Raw genomic sequence first — 20,924 nt, 5'->3', positions numbered from 1 at the left:
GCCTGTAATCCCAGCACTTTGGGAGGCTGACACAGGCAGACCACTTGAGCCCAGGAGTTCAAGACCAGCCTGGGCAACATGATGGAATCCAGTCTCTACAAGAAATACAAAAATTAGCCAGGCATGATGACACATGCCTGTAGTCCCAGCTACTTGAGAGGCTGAGGTGGAATCAGTTTTTAAAGTTCTTCTTAAGGTAAATTTAGAATTGCAAGTTGTATGTAAGATTATGGTAGAAATTTGGTGCAGTCTTGGCTCACTGCAGCCTCTACCTCCTGGGCTCAGCTGATTCTCCAACCTCAGCCTCCCAATTAGCTGGGACTAGTGATGCACACAACCATGGGTGGCTGTTTTTTGTTTTTGTTTTTTAATTGTAGTGTCGGGGTCTCACTATATTGACCAGGCTGATATCTAACTCTTGGGCTCAAGTGATCCTCCTGCCTTGACCTCCCAAAGTGCAGGGAATTACAGGCATGAGCTACTGTACCCAACCTAGATTTCTTAAACATTATTTGTGAATACTCCAACTTACAACGGTTTGTTAATAAGAAGAAGAAAGGCCGGGTACGGTGGTTCACACCTGTAATCCCAGCACTTTGGGAGGCTGAGGTGGGTGGATCACCTGAGGTCAGGAGTTTGAGACCAGCCTGGCCAACATGGCAAAACCCCATCTCTACCAAAATACAAAAATTAGCTGGGGGTGGTAGCGCACACCTGTAATCCCAGCTACTCGGGAGGCTGAGGCAGGAGAATTGCTTGAACCTGGGAAGCGTTGCAGTAAACCAAGATTGCACCACTGCACTCCAGCCTAGGCAACAGAACAAGATTCCATCTCAAAAAAAATTAAAATTAATCATAAGAAACAAAGTAATTGAATTCTTTTTTTGTTTGTTTTTTGAGACGGAGTTTCGCTCTTGTCACCCAGGCTGGAGTGTAATCGCGTGATCTCAGCTCACTGCAACCTCTGTCTCCCGGGTTCAAGTGTTTCTCCTGCCTCAGCCTCCCAAGTAGCTGGGATTACAGGCGCCCACCACCACACCCAGCTAATTTATTGTATTTTTAGTAGGGTTTCACCATGTTGGCACATGCACCACGCCCAGCTGTTTCTTTGAACTCCTGACCTCAGGTGATCCGCCCGCCTCTGCCTCCCAAAGTGCTGGGATTACAGGTGTGAGCCACTGTGCCCAGCCCTTGAATTCTTATATAGACCATCATTTGGTTGGGGATAATAGTTGGCATTTTAACATAGTGTTTCCAATCAGGTAGTTCAGCCATACATTAATAATGACAAGCAAGAGTTGAATGCCACTGTTGAGTGCATTTTGAAAAGCTCCGGAAACAAGGCAACTTGCCCGGTGTCGTTTGATTTAACTTGTGCTGTCCTCAATGAGTTATTTGAGCCTATATAGAAGGAGAGTTGGAGTCTTTAACGTTCAGAGTAGTTGACTTTGATTTTTAATGCTAGGAAAATAATTTCTAATGCAGCTGGACATGGTTTCAAGAGATAATTCCAATAGCAGAGAATAACTGAAGGCAGTTTGGGAACGTGTGAGGTTGTTTTCAGTTGAAGGGTGCTGTTGGCATTTAGGGCCTGCGAGCCATGGGCTTTTGCCTCAGTAATGTGTGAAACCACAAAATCCAGAATTGTTCACCCCATAACATCAGTAACATTGAGAAACCCTAATTAGGGAGTGCTTTCACCTGCAGGTCATAGAAGTCCAACTTAGTGGCTTGCCCAGGTGGAGGCTTGTTTTCCTCACATCCTGAGTGGCACAGAGGCAGGCTGTGCGTGGCTGGTGGGGGCTCCATATGCCCAGAGTCCTGGGCACCTTCTGTCTTCCACGCCACCATCCTGAGCGGGGGCTTTCATCCTCACTGCTTCCAGATGGCTGCTCCACCCCCACAGGAGGGCGCGGCAGGGCAGAAGGTGTCCCTGGATAGGAAAGAATCAACAGAGAGCAGCCTGCATCTCACTGGTGACAGCTGTGTTACCTGGTAACCTTTCTTTTCAAAGGAGACCATGAAAAATAGTTTTAAAGTGGACACATTTCCCTCCTCATCAAATTAGGATTTTATACTTTAGGAAGAGGGGAAGAATGGATATGGTGTAATCAACTACCAGAAATGGTGTGTACTGTAGTAATCAGATTTTTGAAAGGCCCTAGATCTGTGGCTCTTAATTTTCAAATCTCGCAAATTGAAGTGGAAGTGCATGTGAGCCTGGCCCGAGGAGAGTCCCCTAGCCTCTCCCAGTCTTCTCACCGGGCTCTGATTTCCTTGTTTCTTGTGTTTGCTTGTACAGCTCCATTTTGGCAAAAGTGTATTTAGATTTTCTTTCACATTCCAGTGAACGTCTTTTTAAACTTTTTTGCAGACTTTGCATTTTGTAGCCTACCCTTGAGCTACTGCATTTTGACTGAGATTTTTAAATTTTTACACAGGTGATATTCTTGAATTTCATGGCTCAGAAGGAACAGGAAAAACAGAAATGCTTTATCACCTAACAGCACGATGTATACTTCCCAAATCAGAAGGTGGCCTGGAAGTGGAAGTCTTATTTATTGACACAGATTACCACTTCGATATGCTCCGGCTGGTTACAGTTCTTGAGCACAGACTATCCCAAAGCTCTGAAGAAATAATCAAATACTGCCTGGGAAGATTTTTTTTGGTGTACTGCAGTAGTAGCACCCACCTGCTTCTTACACTTTACTCGCTAGAAAGTATGTTTTGTAGTCACCCGTCTCTCTGCCTTTTGATTTTGGATAGCCTGTCAGCTTTTTACTGGATAGACCGTGTCAATGGAGGAGAGAGTGTTAACTTACAGGAGTCTACTCTGAGGAAATGTTCTCAGTGCTTAGAGAAGCTTGTAAATGACTATCGCCTGGTTCTTTTTGCAACGACACAAACGATAATGCAGAAAGCCTCGAACTCGTCGGAAGAACCTTCTCCTGCCTCTCGACGCCTGCGTGACGTGGACATGGACTACAGACCCTATCTCTGTAAGGCATGGCAGCAACTGGTGAAGCACAGGATGTTTTTCTCCAAACAAGATGATTCTCAAAGCAGCAACCAATTTTCATTAGTTTCACGTTGTTTAAAAAGTAACAGTTTTAAAAAACATTTTTTTATTATTGGAGAAAGTGGGGTTGAATTTTGTTGATATGTATCATAAAATAGTCTTTTGCAGGGTACTATGCAAACCTTAAAATTTGTCTTTCTCAAGACAGAGTCTCACTCTGTCTCCCAGGCTGGAGTGCAGTGGCACAATCATGGCTCACTGCAGCCTTGAACTCCTGGCCTCAAGGGATCCTCCTATGTGTGCCTCCCAGAGTGCAGGGATTACAGGTGTGAGCCACTGCTCGCGGCCACAAGTTTTCTTTTCTTTCTTTCTTTCTTTTTTTTTGAGACAGAGTCTCACTCTGTTTCCCAGGCTGTTGGAGTGCAGTGGCACGATCTCGGCTCACTGCAACCTCTGCCTCCTGGGTTCAAGCGATTCTCCTGCCTCAGCCTCCCAAGTAGCTGGGATTACAGGCTCTCACCACCACGCCGGCCTAATGTTTGTATTTTTAGTAGAGACAGGGTTTCACTACGTTGGCCAGGCTGGTCTCCAACTCCTGACCTCAAGTAATCCACCCGCCTCGGCCTCCCAAAGTGCTGGGATTGCAGGCCCGTGCCTGGCCCTAAAGTTTTAAACTCCAGGGGAATTAACAGTATTTCTTTACAGAATGGATTTGTTAAACTAGCACAGTTAAACTAAAGACTATTCTGTTTCTAGGCTGTTGAATCAAAGTGATTTTAGCAATTAAACTTTGTATTAAGCTTGCTTTAAAAGGAAATAAATAATATATACATATATTTCTGCCTAAATAAAATGGACATATTTAACTTTGTGTCACATTTTTGGAATTCAGTTAAGTCCTTTGTTGTTTAAGGAAGTTTAGGCCGGGCGCGGTGGCTCAAGCCTGTAATCCCAGCACTTTGGGAGGCCGAGACGGGTGGATCACGAGGTCAGGAGATCGAGACCATCCTGGATAACACGGTGAAACCCCGTCTCTACTAAGAAATACAAAAAACTAGCCGGGCGAGGTGGCGGGTGCCTGTAGTCCCAGCTACTCGGGAGGCTGAGGCCGGAGAATGGCGTGAACCCGGGAGGCGGAGCTTGCAGTGAGCTGAGATCCGGCCACTGCACTCCAGCCTGGGCTACAGAGCGAGACTCCGTCTCAAAAAAAAAAAAAAAAAAAAAAAGAAAGTTTAAATGCATTTATTTATTTATTTGTTTGTTTTGAGATGGAGTCTTGTTCTGTCACTCAGGTTGGAGTGCAGTGGCGTGATCTTGGCCCACTGTAACCTCCGCCTCCTAGGTTCAAGTGATTCTCGTGTCTCAGCCTCCCAAGTAGCTGGGAGTAGAGGCATGCGTCACCACACCCAGCTAATTTTTGTTGTTGTTTGTTTGTTTGTTTTTTGAGACGGAGTCTCGCTCTGTCGCCCAGGCTGGAGTACAGTGGCGCAGTCTCAGCTCACTGCAAGCTCCACCTCCCAGGTTCACACCATTCTCCTGCCTCAGCCTCCTGAGTAGCTGGGACTACAGGCACCCGCCACCATGCCGGGCTAATTTTTTGTATTTTTAGTAGAGACAGGGTTTCACCGTGTTAGCCAGGATGGTCTCAATCTCCTGACCTTGCAATCCACCCGCTTCGGCCTCCCAAAGTGCTGGGATTACAGGCATGAGCTGTTGCGCCTGGCGTCTTTTCTTTCCTTTTTTCTCTCTCTCTCATATGTCTCTTTTTTTTTTTTTTTTTTTTTTTTGAGACAGGATCTCAGTCTGTTTCCCAGCCTAGAGTGCAGTGGTACGATCACAGCTTACTGCAGCCTTGACCTCCCGGGCTCCAGTGAGCCTCCTACCTCGGCCTCTTGAGTAGCTGGGACTATAGGCATGGACCACCACATCCAGCTAATATTTGTATTTTTTTGTGGAGATGGGTTTCACCACATTGGCCAGGCTGGTCTCAAACTCCTGGGCTCAAACAATCCATCTACCTCGGCCTCCCAGTGTGCTAGAATTACAGGTGTGAGCTACCATGCCCAGCCAATTACTAGTATTTTCTTACCTATTTAGAATAGTCAGGCATACCTCAAAATGGATTGAATCATTTCCAGCTGAGAGCTGGACAGGCTCTGTTTTGTTGTTTTTGAGATGGACTCTCTCCCTCTGCTGCCCAGGCTGGAGTGCGGTGGCACAATCTCGGCTCACTGCAATCTCCACCTCCCAGGTTCAAGTGCTTCTCCTGGCTCAGCCTCCCGAGTCGCTGGGATTACAGGCATGCACCACCACGCCCAGCTGTATTTTGTATTTTTAGTAGAGATGGGTTTGCCATTTTGGTCAGGTTGGTCTTGAACTCCTGACCTCAAGTGATCCGCCTGCCTCGGCCTCCCAAAGTGCTAGGATTACAGGCGTGAGCCACCGCACTTGGCATGGACAGGAACTTTGGTGCAGGGATGGCCCGAATGGGAGTGTGCACCTCAAGGGGTATACAAGGTGATATGGTGGAGGAAGAAAATTTTAGAAATTCTATTAATACATTTTAATTCAAGAAAAGATCCATTTATATTGGTTTGATATTTAGATTGGCTTCAGCAGTCTCCTTCAATCTGTATGTCAGAGTGTCATATGTCACATATGTATCTGAGTTACTCCACAGGAAAAACGGAAGGGATTTAGAGTAGTGTTCTCATGGGTTTGTTCATTTGTATGTTACCTCTTCAGTTAAAACTATTTCACTGTAAATGCACTTATCTCATGAACGTTCTTGTCAAGGGTTTAAGAGGAACACTGCAAAGAAACTGAGCTGGAAATCATGTTCTTCATGACGCAGCCTAGCAGATGCAGCAGGTCCTGTCCGTGCCCACCCACCAGTCCTAGTTCTCTGGCCCACCACTGTTTCCAAACAGCCAGGGCTTCTGAGGGTGTCTTCTGGACGTCACAGCCTGCTGGGCTGCATGTGGGGCAAGCTGGGCTGTCCTTCAACGAGGGGCATTTGGTGCATAAACACCTGGATTTGCTCAGCCCTCAGAGAGGACACTGAGCTGTTGCTCAGAGTGGCCCCAGCAGGAGGCACTCCCAGTTGCTTATAGCGATAACCTCTTCATGGACACATCACTTGCTGCCCTTCCTCCCTTCCATTCCTCACTTCCCACTTTCTCAGGGGCCTCCTGGGATGTCTCCCTCGTGAACAAGGCCTGTCTTAGGAACGTGTCAGCATACAGTAAAAAGTCATCAGACTAACAGCCCTTCAATGGTGTTTGCCCTTCAGCCACATTACGAAATTAAACCGGATGGCAGTTGTTCACACCCACACACCTGTACGCTCCCACTAAATATTTTATCATGAAAATATGTGTGTGTGTGTGTGTGTGTGTGTGTATATATATTTTTTTTTTTTTTTTTTTTTTTTTTTGAGACAGAGTCTCTGCCACCCAGGCTGGAGTGTAGTGGTGTGATCTTGGCTCACTGCAACCTCCGCCTCCTGAGCTCAAGCGATTCTCCTGACTCAGCCTCCCAAGTAGCTGGGATTATAGGCGCCCGCCACCACACCTGGCTAATTTTTGTATTTTTAGTAGAGACGGGGTTTCACCATGTTGGCCTGGCTGGTCTTGAACTCCTGACCTCGGGTGATCCACCCACCTCTGCCTCCCAAAGTGCTGGGATTAAGACTTGAGCCACTGCGCCTGGCCATGAATATATATATTTTTTAATAGTTCATCTTTCTGAATTTTGTGTACTTTTATTATATGTAATACATGTTATACTTAAGTAATTTATAAACATTTGTAAGTTGGGGAAATATGCTAATTTTCCCCCATCAGGGTGTATGGTCAGTACAATTCAGAATCTTTCTCTACTCTAGACTCCTACTTTCAGCTCTGCAGAAAAGATGTGAATATTCAGTTACCTTCCCTTTCAAGCTCTAAATTGTGCATGCCAAGTGTGTATGAAAAACTCAGCAGCTCACAGCAGAAGTCTAGCCTTGAATATGATAGGATTTTCCATTTCCCCTTTCTATAAAAGAAGTGTTAATTTAATGGACTGTTATTCACAGATTTATAACTTATTCTTCAGGAACATGATTAAAAAATAATGAGCTTTCATATTAAATTATCAATTATATATTAATGTATCAGACTAAAGACTTCATTATCTTAAAAAGATTTGTTATTTGACATGTTAGAAGGAATTAAGAATGCTGGCTAGGCCGGGTGCGGTGGCTCATGCCTGTAATTCCAGCACTTTGGGAGGCCGAGGTGGACGGATCACTTGAGGTCAGGAGTTAGAGACCAGCCTGGCCAACGTGGTGAAATTCAGTCTCTACTAAAAATACAAAAATTAGCCGGGTGTGGTGGTGCACACCTGTAATCCCAGCTACTAGGGAGTCTGAGGCAAGAGAATTGCTTGAGCCCCAGAGGCAGAGGTTGCAGTGAGCTGAGATTGTGCCACTGCACTCCAGTCTGGGCAACAGAGTGAGACTGCATCTCAAAAAAAGAAAAGAAGAAAAGAATACCGGTTAATAAAAAAAAAAAAAGACTTATACACTAGAAATTTTAAGGCTGGCATGGTGGCTCACACCTGTAATCCCAGCACTTTGGGAAGCTGAGGCAGGTGGATCATTTCAGGTCAGGAGTTTGAGACCAGCCTTGCCAACATGGTGAAACCCCATCTCTACTAAAAATATAAAAAAAAGTTAGCCAGGCGGTAGAGGCATGTGCCTGTAATCCTAGCTACTCGGGAGGCTGAGGCAGGAAAATTGCTTGAGCCTGGGAGGTGGAGGGTGGAGTAAGCTGAGATTGTGCCACTGCATTCCAGACTGGGCAACAGTGAGACCCTGTCTCAAAAAAAAATAGGAAAAAAAAAAAATTTTAGCACTTGTAAAAAGAATTTACCTTATAAAGAGAAAGAGAGATATGACATTTTAAGTTACATATGTAGCAGACACCAGGGATGTGGGATAGAACCAGAAGAATAATAGAAGTGCATGTTTACAAATCTTAGAATATCCCATGTATTTATTTACCTGCAAAAAACAACAACAACAAAAAATGGGGATCATAAAATACTTTTCTTCTCAGGGTCATTTTGAGAATCTAGTGAAAAAAATACATGTGAAAAATAGTCCAGACATTCATTCCATATATACTATACAAAAATAGGGTATGTGCCTTATCACTCGCTTCAAATCTATAGTTTTCTGCTTTCAACTATAAGATGCTGTATGATCAATATCATTAATTTTTTATGTAGACTACTCTGTTATATACGGATTATCTAAGAATGAGAGTGAAATAGACATTTTCAGATAAAGAAAAACAGAATTTACCACAAAAATTTCTTCACTAAAGGAACTTTTAAAAGATTATCCCAGAAAGTAAATCTGAGATGTCAGAAGTAATGATGAGTAAATGGTAAGTACTTGAGTAAATCTAAAGAAATATTTGGGAGGCTGAGACGGGCGGATCACGAGGTCAGGAGATCGAGACCATCCTGGCTAACACGGTGAAACCCTGTCTCTACTAAAAAATACAAAAAACTAGCCGGGCGAGGTGGCGGGCGCCTGTAGTCCCAGCTACTCGGGAGGCTGAGGCAGGAGAATGGCGTAAATCCGGGAGGCGGAGCTTGCAGTGAGCTGAGATCCGGCCACTGCACCCCAGCCTGGGCGACAGAGCAAGACTGTCTCAAAAAAAAAAAAGAAATATTGACAGTAAGGCAATCCTAAGCAAAAAGAACAAAGCTGGAGGCATCATGCTACCCAGCTTCAAACTATACTATAAGGCTACAGTAACCAAAACAGCATAGTACTGGCACAAAAACAAACGTAGACCAATGGAACAGAATAGAGAATTTAGAAATGAGACCACACAACTATAATTTTCAGATCTTCGACAAACCTGACAAAAACAAGCAATGGGCAATAGATTCTCTATTCAATAAATGGTGCTGGGATAAATGGCCAGCCATATGCAAAAAAATTGAAAATGGACCCCCTTCCTTATGCCATATACAAAAATTAGCTCAAGATGGATTAAAGACTTAATGTAAAACCCAAAATAATAAAGATCCTGCAAGACAACCCAGGCAGTACCATTCAGGACATAGGCACAGGCAAAGATTTCATGATGAAGACGCCAAAAACAATTGCAACAAAAGCAAACATTGACAAATGGGATCTAATTAAACTAAAGAGCTTCTGCACAGCAAAAGAAACTTTCAACAGAGTAAACAGACAGTTTACAGAATGGGAGAAAATTGTTGCAAACTATGCATCTGAGAAAGGTCTGAAATCCAGCATCTATAAGGAACTTAAACAAATTCAGAAGAAAAAACCACCCCATTAAAAAGTGGGCAAAGGACACGAACAGACACTTTTCAGAAGACATCTGTGGCCAACAATCCTATGAAAAAAAGCCCAACATCACTGTCATTAGAGAAATGCAAATCGAAGCCACAATGAGATACCATCTCACACCAGTCCGAATGGCTATTATAAAAACGTCAAAAAATAACAGATGCTGGTGAGGTTGTGGAGAAAAAGATACGCTTATATACTGTTGGTGGAAGTGGAAATTAAATGAGCTCAGCCATTGTGGAAGACAGTGTGGAGATAAAGACAGAGATACCATTCGACCCAGCAATGTCATTACCGGGTATATCCCCAAAGGAATAGAAATCATTCTGTTATAAAGACACATGCACGTGTATGTTCATTGCAGCACTGTTCACAATAGCAAAGGCATAAAATCAACTTAAATGCCCATCAGTGACAGACTGGATTAAAAAAATGTGGTACATACATGCCAGGGAATACTATGCAACCATAAAAAGGAACAAGATTGACCGGGCATGGTGGCTTATGCCTGTGATCCCAGCACTTTGCGAGGCTGAGGTGGGTGAATTGCCTGAGCTCAAGGGGTCGAGACCAGCCTGGGCAACATGGTGAAACCCTGTCTCTACTAAAATACAAAAAAATTAGCTGGGCATGGTGGTGCACGCCTTTAGTCCCAGCTACTCAGGAGGCCAAGGCAGAAGAATTGCTGGAACCTGGGAGGCAGAGGTTGCAGTGAGCCGAGATCGCGCCATTGCACTCCAGCCTGGTGATTCCATCTCTAAAAAATAAAAATAAATAAAAAAATAAAAAATAAGGAACAAGATCATACCTTTGCCAGGGACATGGATGGGGCTGGACACTATTATCCTTAGCAAACTAACATAGGAACAGAAAACCAGATACTGCATGTTCTCACTTATAAGTGGGAGCTAAATGATGAGAACTCATGGACACAAAGAAGGGAACAACACACTGGGGCCAACATGAGGGTGGAGGGTTGGAGGGAGAAGAGCAGAAAGAAAAACTACTGGGTACTAAGCTTAGTTCCTGGGTGACAAAATAATCTGTACAACAAATCCCTGTGACACAAGTTTACCTATATAACAAACCTGCACACGTACCCTTGAACTTAAACATTTTTGAAAAGTTGATAGTATAAAACAATATTTGATTTGTGGGGGAAAAACATGACATAAAGTTAAAATTCAAGATAACCCATTGTCTCCTTTAAGCCTAGCATATATAAGGTAACTGAACTTATTCGACCTGAAGATCTTGTAGTATTCTTTTTTGTTTTGAGGCAGGGTCTCACTCTCTCACCCAAGCTGGAGTGCAGTGGCGTGATCTTGACTCACTGCAGCCTGCACCTTCTGGGCTCAAGTGATCCTCCTACCTCAACTTCCTGAGGAGTTGAAATTACAGGTGTGCACCACCACGCCTGACTATTTTGGGGGCAGGGTTACGGACAGGTTCTAGCTATGTTGTCCAGGCTGGTCTCAAACTCCTCGGCTCAAGCAATCCTCCTGCCTAAGCCTTCCAAACTGGTAGAATTTATTTTACAGGCAGCCCTTCCAAATTTCAACTTCATAATCAAGGCTAAATTTGGTCCATATCTTTACTCGCCTTCAAAATAAGCCTATCTCTACAAAAAAGTTTAAAAATTAGTCAGGCATAGTGGCAGCACCTGTAGTCCCAACTACTCAGGAGGCTGAGGTGGGAGGATCACTGGAGCCCAGGAAGTTGAGTCTACAGAGAGCCATGATTGTGCCACTGCACTCCAGCCTGGGCTACAGAGTGACACCTTGTCTCAAACTAAGAAAGAAAAAAAAAAAAGAGGGGCCAGGCACAGTGGCTCACGCCTGTAATATCAGCACTTTGGGAGGCTGAGGCGGGCCGATCACCTGAGTTCAGGAGTTTGAGACCAGCCTGGACAATATGGTGAAACTCTGTCTCAACTAAAAAATACAAAAATTAGCCGGGTATGGGTGGCAGGCACCTGTAACCCCAGCTACTTGGGAGGCTGAGGCAGGAAAATCGCTTGCACCCAGGAAGGAGAGGTTGCAGTGAGCCTAGTTCATGCCACTGCACTCCAACCTGGGCAACAGCAAGGCTTCATCTCAAAAAAAAAAAAAAGCATCTAAAACAAAGATACAGAAATGTTGAAAACCAAAAGATGAAAAAAAGATATACTAGAGAAATACCAAAATAAAGCTCCTGTAGTTGTATAAATAGACCTTTTTTTGGTAAAGACGGGGTTTCACTATGTTGCACAGGCTGGTCTCGAACTCCTGGCCTCAAGCCATCCTCTTGCCTCAGCCTCCTGAGTAGCTGGGACTACAGGCACATTTTTTTGGCTAATTTTTGTAGGTTTTTTTTTTTTTTTTTTTTTTTTTTGAGACGGAGTCTCGCTCTGTCGCCCAGGCTGGAGTGCAGTGGCGCGATCTCGGCTCACTGCAAGCTCCACCTCCTGGGTTTACGCCATTCTCCTGCCTCAGCCTCCTGAGTAGCTGGGACTACAGGCGCCCGCCACCGCGCCCGGCGAATTTTTTGTATTTTTAGTAGAGACGGGGTTTCACCGTGGTCTCGATCTCCTGACCTTGTGATCCGCCCGCCTCGGCCTCCCAAAGTGCTGGGATTACAGGCGTGAGCCACCGCGCCCGGCCTAATTTTTGTAGTTTTTGTAGAAATAGAGTCCTACATTGCCCAGGCTGGTTTCAAACTCCTAGTGATCCTCCTGCCTTAGCCTCCCAAACTGCTGGATTACAGGCGTGGGCTGCTGCGCCCGGCCATGTGTAGAATTCTTACACACACAAGAGAAATCTATGAAAACTTAATGCTTGTAAGACAGCCTCAGCTGCGCATAGTGGCTACGCTTGTAATCCTAGCACTTTAGGGGGCTGAGGCAGGCAGCTGGAGCCCAGGAGTTCAAGACCAGCCTGGGCAACGTGGTAAAACCCAATTTCTATTCAAACAACAACAACCAAAAATTAGCCAGGCACGGTGGTACGTGCCTACTACTCAGGTGCCAGCTACTCAGGATGCCGAGGTGGGAGGGATCACAGGAGCCTGGGAGGACAAGACTGCATTGAGCCCCAGTCACTGTAATCATGCCTGTAACCCCAGCTACTCAGGAGGCTGAGGCAGGAGAATCACTTGAACCTGGGAGGTTGCTGTGAGCAGAGATCACGCCGCTGCATTCCAGCCTGGCAGCAAAGCCAGACCCTGTCTCAAAAAAAAAAAAAAATTGACACATCAAATTTTAAAGAATTATTATAATGGAGACCACTTTTCTTGGTCATAATGCAATTGTCGGAAGTCACAACAGAGGCCAGACACCGTGGCTCACGCCTGTAATCCAACACTTTGGGAGGCCAAGGTGGACGGATCACTTGAAGTCAGGAGTTTGAGGCCAGGCCAACATAGCAAAATCCCATCTCTACTAAAAGTACAAAAAGTAGCTGGGCGTGGTGGCGGGCGCCTGTAGTCCCAGCTGCTCAGGAGGCTGAGGTGGGAAAATCGCTTGAACTCTGGAGGCGGAGGTTGCAGTGAGCCTAGATCGTGCCACCGCACTGCAGCCTGGGTGACAAGAGTAAGACTCCATCTCAAAAAAAAAAAAAGAAAAGAAATCATATTCAAAATTTAAAAACACTAATATACAACTTAAATTATATAAAGAAAAACAAAGGACACAGAAGGAGGAAATAACAGCAGAAACTAATTAAATAGAAAACCAAACAGGAACAACAAAGGTGAAAGCCGGTTCGATTCAAGTATGATTACAAAGAGTACGTTTAAAACTTAAGTTCAAAACAGTAGGAGGCATGAGTAAGAGGACAGAATTATAGATAGAGCAGAGATTTTTTTTTCAGAATATTTATATGGATAAATTTGAAAACACAGTAGGCACATCTTACTAAAACTGTCTCCAAGAAAACAGGAAAACTCTCTCTAAAATGGACATATTTTTCAAAGCAACTATGACAAGCCTTGAATCAGTAATTTGAGCTCTCCCCAGACATTTAGGGAGATTTCCATTTTCAGTAATAAAATACGTAATTTAGATAAACTCACCCCCTAAAATGAAGAAACGGGATAAAATACAAACGTATTTGACACTTCAAAGAGCAGCAAAGCAGTTGGTGAAGAAGCCGGTGAAGATCCTGAAGAGGCCACGTGGAATTCCGTACGCTGCTTGCAGCAGCCCAGAGTGAGTTGTGCTTTTGGTGGTGTCCCTGGGGGAGCAGTCAACCACAGCCCACTGTCACTAGGACCCTGAAGAGTGGTGCCCGAGGGTTAAGGGTGAAGTGGAAGTCAACCAGCCTCTTACCCAGACTGCAGTTCAGTCTCACATCATTTGAGTGGCTTAAAAAGTCACAAGCCGCAGGGCGCGGTGGCTCACGCCTGTAATCCCAGCACTTGGGGAAGGCCGAGGCGGGCGGATCACGAGGTCAGGAGATCGAGACCATCCTGGCTAACATGGTGAAACCCCGTCTCTACTAAAAATACAAAAAATTAACCAAGCGTGGTGGTGCGTGCCTGTAGTCCCAGCTACTTGGAGGCTGAGGCAGGAGAATGGCGTGAACCCAGGAGGCAGAGCTTGCAGTGAGCCGAGATGGTGCCACTGCACTCCAGTCTGGGTGACAAAGCGAGACTCCGTCTCAAAAAAAAAAAAAAAAAGTCACAAGCCAAGCTATGATCGCACCACTGCAGTCCAGACCAGGCAGTCTGGGTGAGGGAGTGAGAACACGTTTCAAAAAAAAGTCACAAGTCACAAACCTTAAAAAATATTAAAAAAAAAAAGAAAAAAAAAAAATCTGGTCAGGCTCAGTGGCTCAGGCCTGTAATCCCAACACTTTGGGAGGCCGAGGCGGGAGGATTAGTTGGGGCCAGGAGTTTGAGATCAGCCTGGGCAACATTGTGAGACCCCCGTCTCTACAAAAATATTTTAAAAATAAAGTTGGGGATAGACAGATGAAAGGAAAGTGGTAAAATATTGGTAACTGTTAGGGTATGGTACCAATCTCTGATTTTTAGTGCCCCTAAGACCCTATGAAAATAAAAATTATCTCTGGAAGATGATAATATCATCCTAGGCCTCAATTTGTTTGTAAAAGTGAATTTTCTTTTTTTTTTTTTTTTTGAGACAGAGTCTCATGCTGTTGCCCAGGCTGGAGTGCCGTGGCGCGATCTCGGCTCACTGCAAGCTCCGCCTCCTGGGTTCACGCCATTCTCCTGCCTCAGCCTCCTGAGTACCTAGGACTACAGGCGCCCGCCACCGCGCCCGGCTAATTTTTTGTATTTTTAGTAGAGACGGGGTTTCACTGTGGTCTCGATCTCCTGACCTTGTGATCCGCCCGCCTCGGCCTCCCAAAGTGCTGGGATTACAGGCTTGAGCCACCGTGCCTGGCCAAAAGTGAATTTTCAAATGTGGTGTCTGAAGTACAATCGGTAACATGGCACATACAAAGGCAAGTCTCAACTGGGCACCTTGGCTCACGCCTGTAATCCCAGCACTTTGGGAGGCTGAGGCAGGCGCATCACAAGGTCAAGAGATCGAGACAATCCTGGTCAACATGGTGAAACCCTGTCTCTACTAAAAATACAAAAATTAGCTGGGCATGGTGGCCGCTGCCTGTAATCCCAGCTACTTGGGAGGCTGAGGCAGCAGAATTGCTTGAACCTGGGAGGCAGAGGTTGCAGTGAGCCAAGATCACGCCACTGCACTCCAGCCTGGGCGACAGAGCGAGACTCTGTCTCAAAAACAAAACAAAACAACAACAACAACAACACAAGTCTCCCTGAATGAGAAACTGCAGAAACAAATGACTCCCTCAAAATGTGCATGCACACACACGCACACACGCACACCCTCTCACAGACTTAGAACACGTGGCAAGAACAGCATATAATTTGACATTGGGAGCAGAAGAATTGGTGTTCTAAGGTCCTTGCATTATCCGGGAGAAGGGGAAAAGTATCAACATTAGACATTGATAAAGAGTCTGCACCTTTTGATTTCTTAACCACTCAAGGATAGAAAAAGGGACATAACTTTAAAATGAAACAGGACAATGATGGGCTGATTTTTAAATTTAAAAGAACTAAAAACAGCAGGACAGATCCAAAGCACGGAGGAGATGGTGTATTTAACCCCATCCACACCGATCATTACATTATATGCAAAGGGACTGAGGACTCCAGTTAAAATGACAGTTTTAGACTGTTTTTTAAAATACATATTTGCTGCTTTATTTTTAGAGACAAGGTCTCGCTCCGTTGCCCAGGCTGGAGTGCAGTGGCATCATAGCTCACTGCAGCCTTAAACTCCTGGGTTCCAGTGAACCTCCCACCTCAGCCTCCAAAGTAGCTGTGACTACAGGTGTGTGCCACCTTGCCCAGCTCATTCCCTTGAACTGATAAAAGGCATATACAAAAATCCTGCAGTAAACATTAGTTAACAGTGAAATATTAGAAGTGTCTCTTTTAAAATAAAAAACAAGAGTGCCTGCTCTCATTACTTGTATTCAACATTATACTGAAAGTGTCAACACAGTAAAGCAAGGAAAATGAAAAAAAAAGGCCTACGGAAGAAACAAAACTATCATTCTTTAAAGATTAGATGACTGTGTGTATGGAAATCCAGTATCATCTATAAGCAGATTATTAGAATTCAGAGTTTAGCAAATTTGCGAGCTAAAAGATCAACATTTAAGTTTTTCTAAGTACCAGCAACAGAATTAAAAAACAGAGTTTTAGGCTGAGTGCAGTGGCTCACAACTATAGTCCCAGCACTTTGGGAGGCCAAGGAGGGAGGATTGCTTGAGTCCTAGGAGTTTGAGACCAGCCTGGGCAACATAGTGTGAGACGCTGTCTCTATAAAAATAAATTTTTAAAAAGAAAATGGAATTTTAAACACATATAATATTTAATCATAACTAAAAATATAAAGTTCCTAGAAATAAATCTAATAAAAATGTGCAAGACCTTTTTGGAGAAAATTACAAAGCTATATTGTAAGAAGCTGAGTTTAACCCTTTTCCCATTTAGGAAAAAAAGTGCAGCCCACTGCCAGCGCTCATTTAATTTTACATAAACACACTCTTGGAGACTGAAGCAAATCTGACTGATTTTCAATGTGAAAATAAAATATAAACACTGTTCTTGGAGTTATTTCTAAACAGAACTAACATCAGAATTGTCTGAATCATCAGAATCATCTATTTCAGAAAAGTCGGATTCATCGAATGAATCTTTGGCCAGCTGTCGAGAACAATGTTAACATCATGTATAGGAATGCTGCATTGTCTAGGATTTGACATTTCCGGCGATCGAGAATTACTATATTTTGTAAATGGAAATACTACTACTAAAGACAGAATGCTATAATTAGAATAATGGCTTTTGTTTCCGAAGTCGATCTACTAGAGCGATGTGAAAATAATCATAAAAGCGAGACATTTTGTGGCAAAGTTATCTCAGGGTAAACGCTACAGCTGCAAGCACCGCCGGTGAGCATTCTCAGGGCAAATGGGAAAAGGGTAGAGAACCCCTAATACATGGAGAGAAGTAGCATGCTTGTGATTGAGAGATTCTGTCATTAACATAAAGATGTCAGTTCTGTAACTGAGCACTTGATCCAATGCAATTCCTGTCAAAATCCCAACAAAACTATTTTTGTTTTGCTTCATTTTGGAACTGATTCTTAAACGTATACAGCGAGGAGCCAGGAATCCTGGAGCCGCTTGTATCCGCTCAGGTCCGCCAGGAGGCAGATGCAAAAATGACGTCAGAAGCCTAAGAGGTGAAAGACAAGAGGGGCAGAATGAGGCAGGGAAAATCTTCGGGCTGACACCTGTGGAAGGAAGGCGGCAGGAGGAACTGGGAGGAAAAACTTGAGACTGGCAGCGCAGCTCGGGGAAAGTCTTGGCCTGTCCACCAGGGAACTCCTATGCAAAGACTGTCTGGAGGACACCCTCACTGGGCAGAAGTATCCCTGCCCCTCTGCCTTGCTCAGGTGCTCGTGAGCTGCCTGAGGAGCACATGATCTCAGCTCAAATAATGTGGCAGAGAAAAGGCACTTCAGCTGCAGGCTGTCAGATAACTCTCTTTCTTTCTTTCTTTTTTTTTTTTTTTTTTTTCTTTTTAGACAAGGTCTTGCACTGTCGCCCAGGCTGGAGTGCAGTGGCACGATCTCGGCTCACTGCAAGCTTCCGTCTCCCAGGTTCACGCCATTCTCTTGCCTCAGCCTCCCCAGTAGCTGGGACTACAGGCGCCGGCCACCACGCCCCGCTAATTTTTTGTACTTTTAGTAGAGATGGGGTTTCACTGTGTTAGCCAGGATGGTCTCGATCTCCTGACCTCGTGATCTGCCCGCCTCGGCCTCCCAAAGTACTGGGATTACAGGTGTGAGCCACCACACCCGGCCAGATAACTCACTTTCAAAGGGAGATCAGAGCTAAGTGTTTTGTTTTGTTTGTTTTTTAGATGGAGTCTTGCTTCTTCGCCCAGGCTGGAGTGCAGTGGCACAATCTCAGCTCACTGCAACCTCTGCCTCCTGGGTTCAAACAATGCTCCTGCCTCAGCCTCCCAAGTAGCTGGAATTACAGGCACATGCCAGCACGCCCAGCTAATTTTTGTCTTTTTAGTAGAGATGGGGTTTCACCATGTTAGCTAGGATGGTCTCGAACTCCTGACCATAAGTGATCTGCCTGCCTCGGCCTCCCAAAGTGCTGGGATTACAGGCGTGAGCCATCGCACCCAGCCTGGCTGCTAAGTGTTCTTAAAGGAGGCTGAGGTAGGGGAACTCACCCTATTAAATGTAAGGATACGTAGCTAAGGCTTGGCATGGTGGCTCAGGCCTGTAATCCCAGCACTTTGGGAGGCCATGGTGGGCGGGTCATGAGGTCAAGAGATCGAGACCATCCTGGCCAACATGGTGAAACCCCTATCTCTACTAAAAATAGAAAAATTAGCTGGGCATGGCGGTGGGCGCCTGTAGTCCCAGCTACTCGGGAGGCTGAGGCAGGAGAATTGCTTCAACCCGGGAGGCGGAGCTTGCGATGAACCAAGATCACATCACTGCACTCCAGCCTGGCGACAAAGCAAGACTCCGTCTCAGGGAAAAAAAAAAAAAAAGATACGTAGCTAAAGCGAGAGTATGTTATGCCATTGGTTCAAGGATACACAAATCAAACAGAATATAGAGCTTCAGAAGAAACCCACACGTATGGACTTCAGTGTATTTCAGAAGCAGCAAATCATGTAGAAAGGGTGGACTATTCAAATCCTTGTAGCAAGGATGGATGTTACATCACGGAAAAAGATGAAGGTGAAAACTGGATTACATTGGTATTTACAATTTTTAGTCATCAAAGATACCATCAACAAAACAAAAAGAGAAGCTACAAACTGACAGTATATTTGCAACCCATGCAAACAACACGTTTCATATTAAAACCAAAATGTAGTGTATATGCTCATAAGTGTGTATATATGTGCACACAACTATGTGTGTATACATACATCAAGGAAAAATTAAGTAGAAAAATGGGCAAAGGATATTCAGAGGCATTTCACAGAAAAGAAACAGGACTGGTCAAAAAACATGAAATGATGTTCAATCTCCTTGGTAATTGCAAATACAAATTAAGAGCTCAGTAAGGTGTCATTTCACGCACACTTGGATGACAGAAATTTAAAGGCTGACATTGACAAGTAGTGAAGAAGTTGTGCAACAAAGAACGCCAACTCTGTGCTGCTGGCAAAGTCAAACCAAAGAAGCGCAAGCACCTGGAAAACGAACTGGGCATTATTTTTCTTTCTTTCTTTCTTTCTTTTTTTCTTTTGAGATGGAGTCTCGCTCTGATGCCAGGCTGGAGTGCAGTGATGTAATCTTGGTTCACTGCAAGCTCCGCCTCCCGGGTTCAAGCGATTCTCCTGCCTCAACCTCCTGAGTAGCTGGGCTTACAGGCGCCCGCCGCCACACCCGGCTTATTTTTGTATTTTTAGTAGAGATGGGGTTTCACCATATTGGCCAGGATGGTCTCGATCTCTTGACCTCGTAATCCGCCCGCCTCAGCCTCCCAAAGTACTGGGATTACAGGCGTGAGCCCCGGCGCCCGGCTTGGCATTATTTTTCAAAGTTAAATACACATATACCCTTCAAGTTGGCATATATCTTTGAGAGATTCTTGCTCATGTGTATCAGGAAAGATGCATAAATATATTTATATTAGCATTATTTATAACAACGAAAGCCAGAATCAAACATCCATTCACAACAGAATGGATAAACAAATGGTGGCATATTCATACAAGGAAGCACTCAACAGCATTAAAAATGAACGCATTACTATCGGATGCATAAACAGTCAATAAATCATACAAACGTAATCCTGAATTTTCTTTCTTTTTTTTTTTTTAACTTTTTCTTTTTTTCAGAGGCTAAGGAAGGGGTGGGTTGGGCAGGGAGAGGAAGGGGCTAGGGGTGGAGTCTGCTGATTTTTCTTAAAGAATTTACAAAGGAATACTTTCAATATAATACCTTTTGAAATAATACCTTTGGCCGGGCGCGGTGGCTCACGCCTGTAATCCCAGCACTTTGGGAGGCCGAGGCGAGTGGATCACCTGAGGTCAGGAGTTTGAGATCAGCCTGGCCAACCTGGTGAAACTCCATCTCTACTAAAAATCCAGAATTAGCTGGGCATGGTGGCACATGCCTGTAATCCCAGCTACTCGGGAGACTGAGGCAGGAGAATCACTTGAACTCAGGAGATGGAGGTTGCAGTGAGCCAAGGTGGCACCATTGCACTCCAGCCTGGGCAAAAAGAGTAAAACTCTGTCTAAAAAAAAAAACTTCAATATAATACCTTTTAAAATAGCTTTATCAAGAGATAACTCACTTGGGAGGCCGAGGTGGGCGGATCACCTAAGTTCAAGAGTTCGAGACAAGCCTGGCCAACATGGTGAAACCCTGTCTCTACTTAAAATACAAAAATTAGCTGAGCATGGTGGCATGTGCCTGTAATCCCAGCTACTTGGGAGGCTGAGGCAGGAAAATCACTTGAATCCAGAAGGCAGAGGTTGCAGTGAGCCGAGTTCACACCATTGCACTCCAGCCTTGGGGACAAGAGCAAGACTTCATCTCAAAAAAAAAAAAAAAAAAAAAAAAAGACATAACTCACATACTATACAATTCGCAATTCGCTCATTTAAAGTATACTATTTGGTGGTTTTAGTAAACTCCAAGTTCTGCGACTATTTAATTTTAGAACATTGTCGTCACCCCGAAAAGAAAAGAAAAGAAACCCCATAGCACTTAGTAGTCACTCCTCATACGCTTCTCTTCCCCAGCTCCTGGTAACCCTATCCTGCTTTCTGTCTGCATTTGCCTGCTATGGACATTTCAAATACATAGACTTATATACTCTGTGGTCTGAGTCTTCTTTCATTTAGTATAATGTTTTCAAGATTCATCCATGTCATAATATATGTCAATAGTTTATTCCTTTTTTTTTTTTTCAAGACAGGGTCTCACTCTGTCACCCA

At 44.4% G+C, this 20,924-nt stretch overlaps 1 protein-coding gene across 1 annotated transcript in view; it reads left to right on the top strand.

Moving 5' to 3' along the window:
* Window positions 1-3,892, top strand: part of XRCC2 (X-ray repair cross complementing 2) — a 32,996-nt gene extending 29,104 nt beyond the window's left edge. The window contains exon 3 of the mRNA XM_001108141.5: window positions 2,442-3,892. Within this exon, the coding sequence (XP_001108141.3) occupies window positions 2,442-3,163 (722 nt within the window). The 3' untranslated portion in view covers window positions 3,164-3,892. The remainder of the gene's footprint in view (window positions 1-2,441) is intronic.
* Window positions 3,893-20,924: the final 17,032 nt, after the last annotated feature.

This window comes from Macaca mulatta, chromosome 3, assembly GCF_049350105.2.
Source record: "Macaca mulatta isolate MMU2019108-1 chromosome 3, T2T-MMU8v2.0, whole genome shotgun sequence".
Classification (NCBI taxonomy): domain Eukaryota; kingdom Metazoa; phylum Chordata; class Mammalia; order Primates; family Cercopithecidae; genus Macaca; species Macaca mulatta.
The sequence above is the reverse complement of the archived record's forward strand: the minus strand, read 5'-3'. Positions and strand labels throughout refer to the sequence as shown.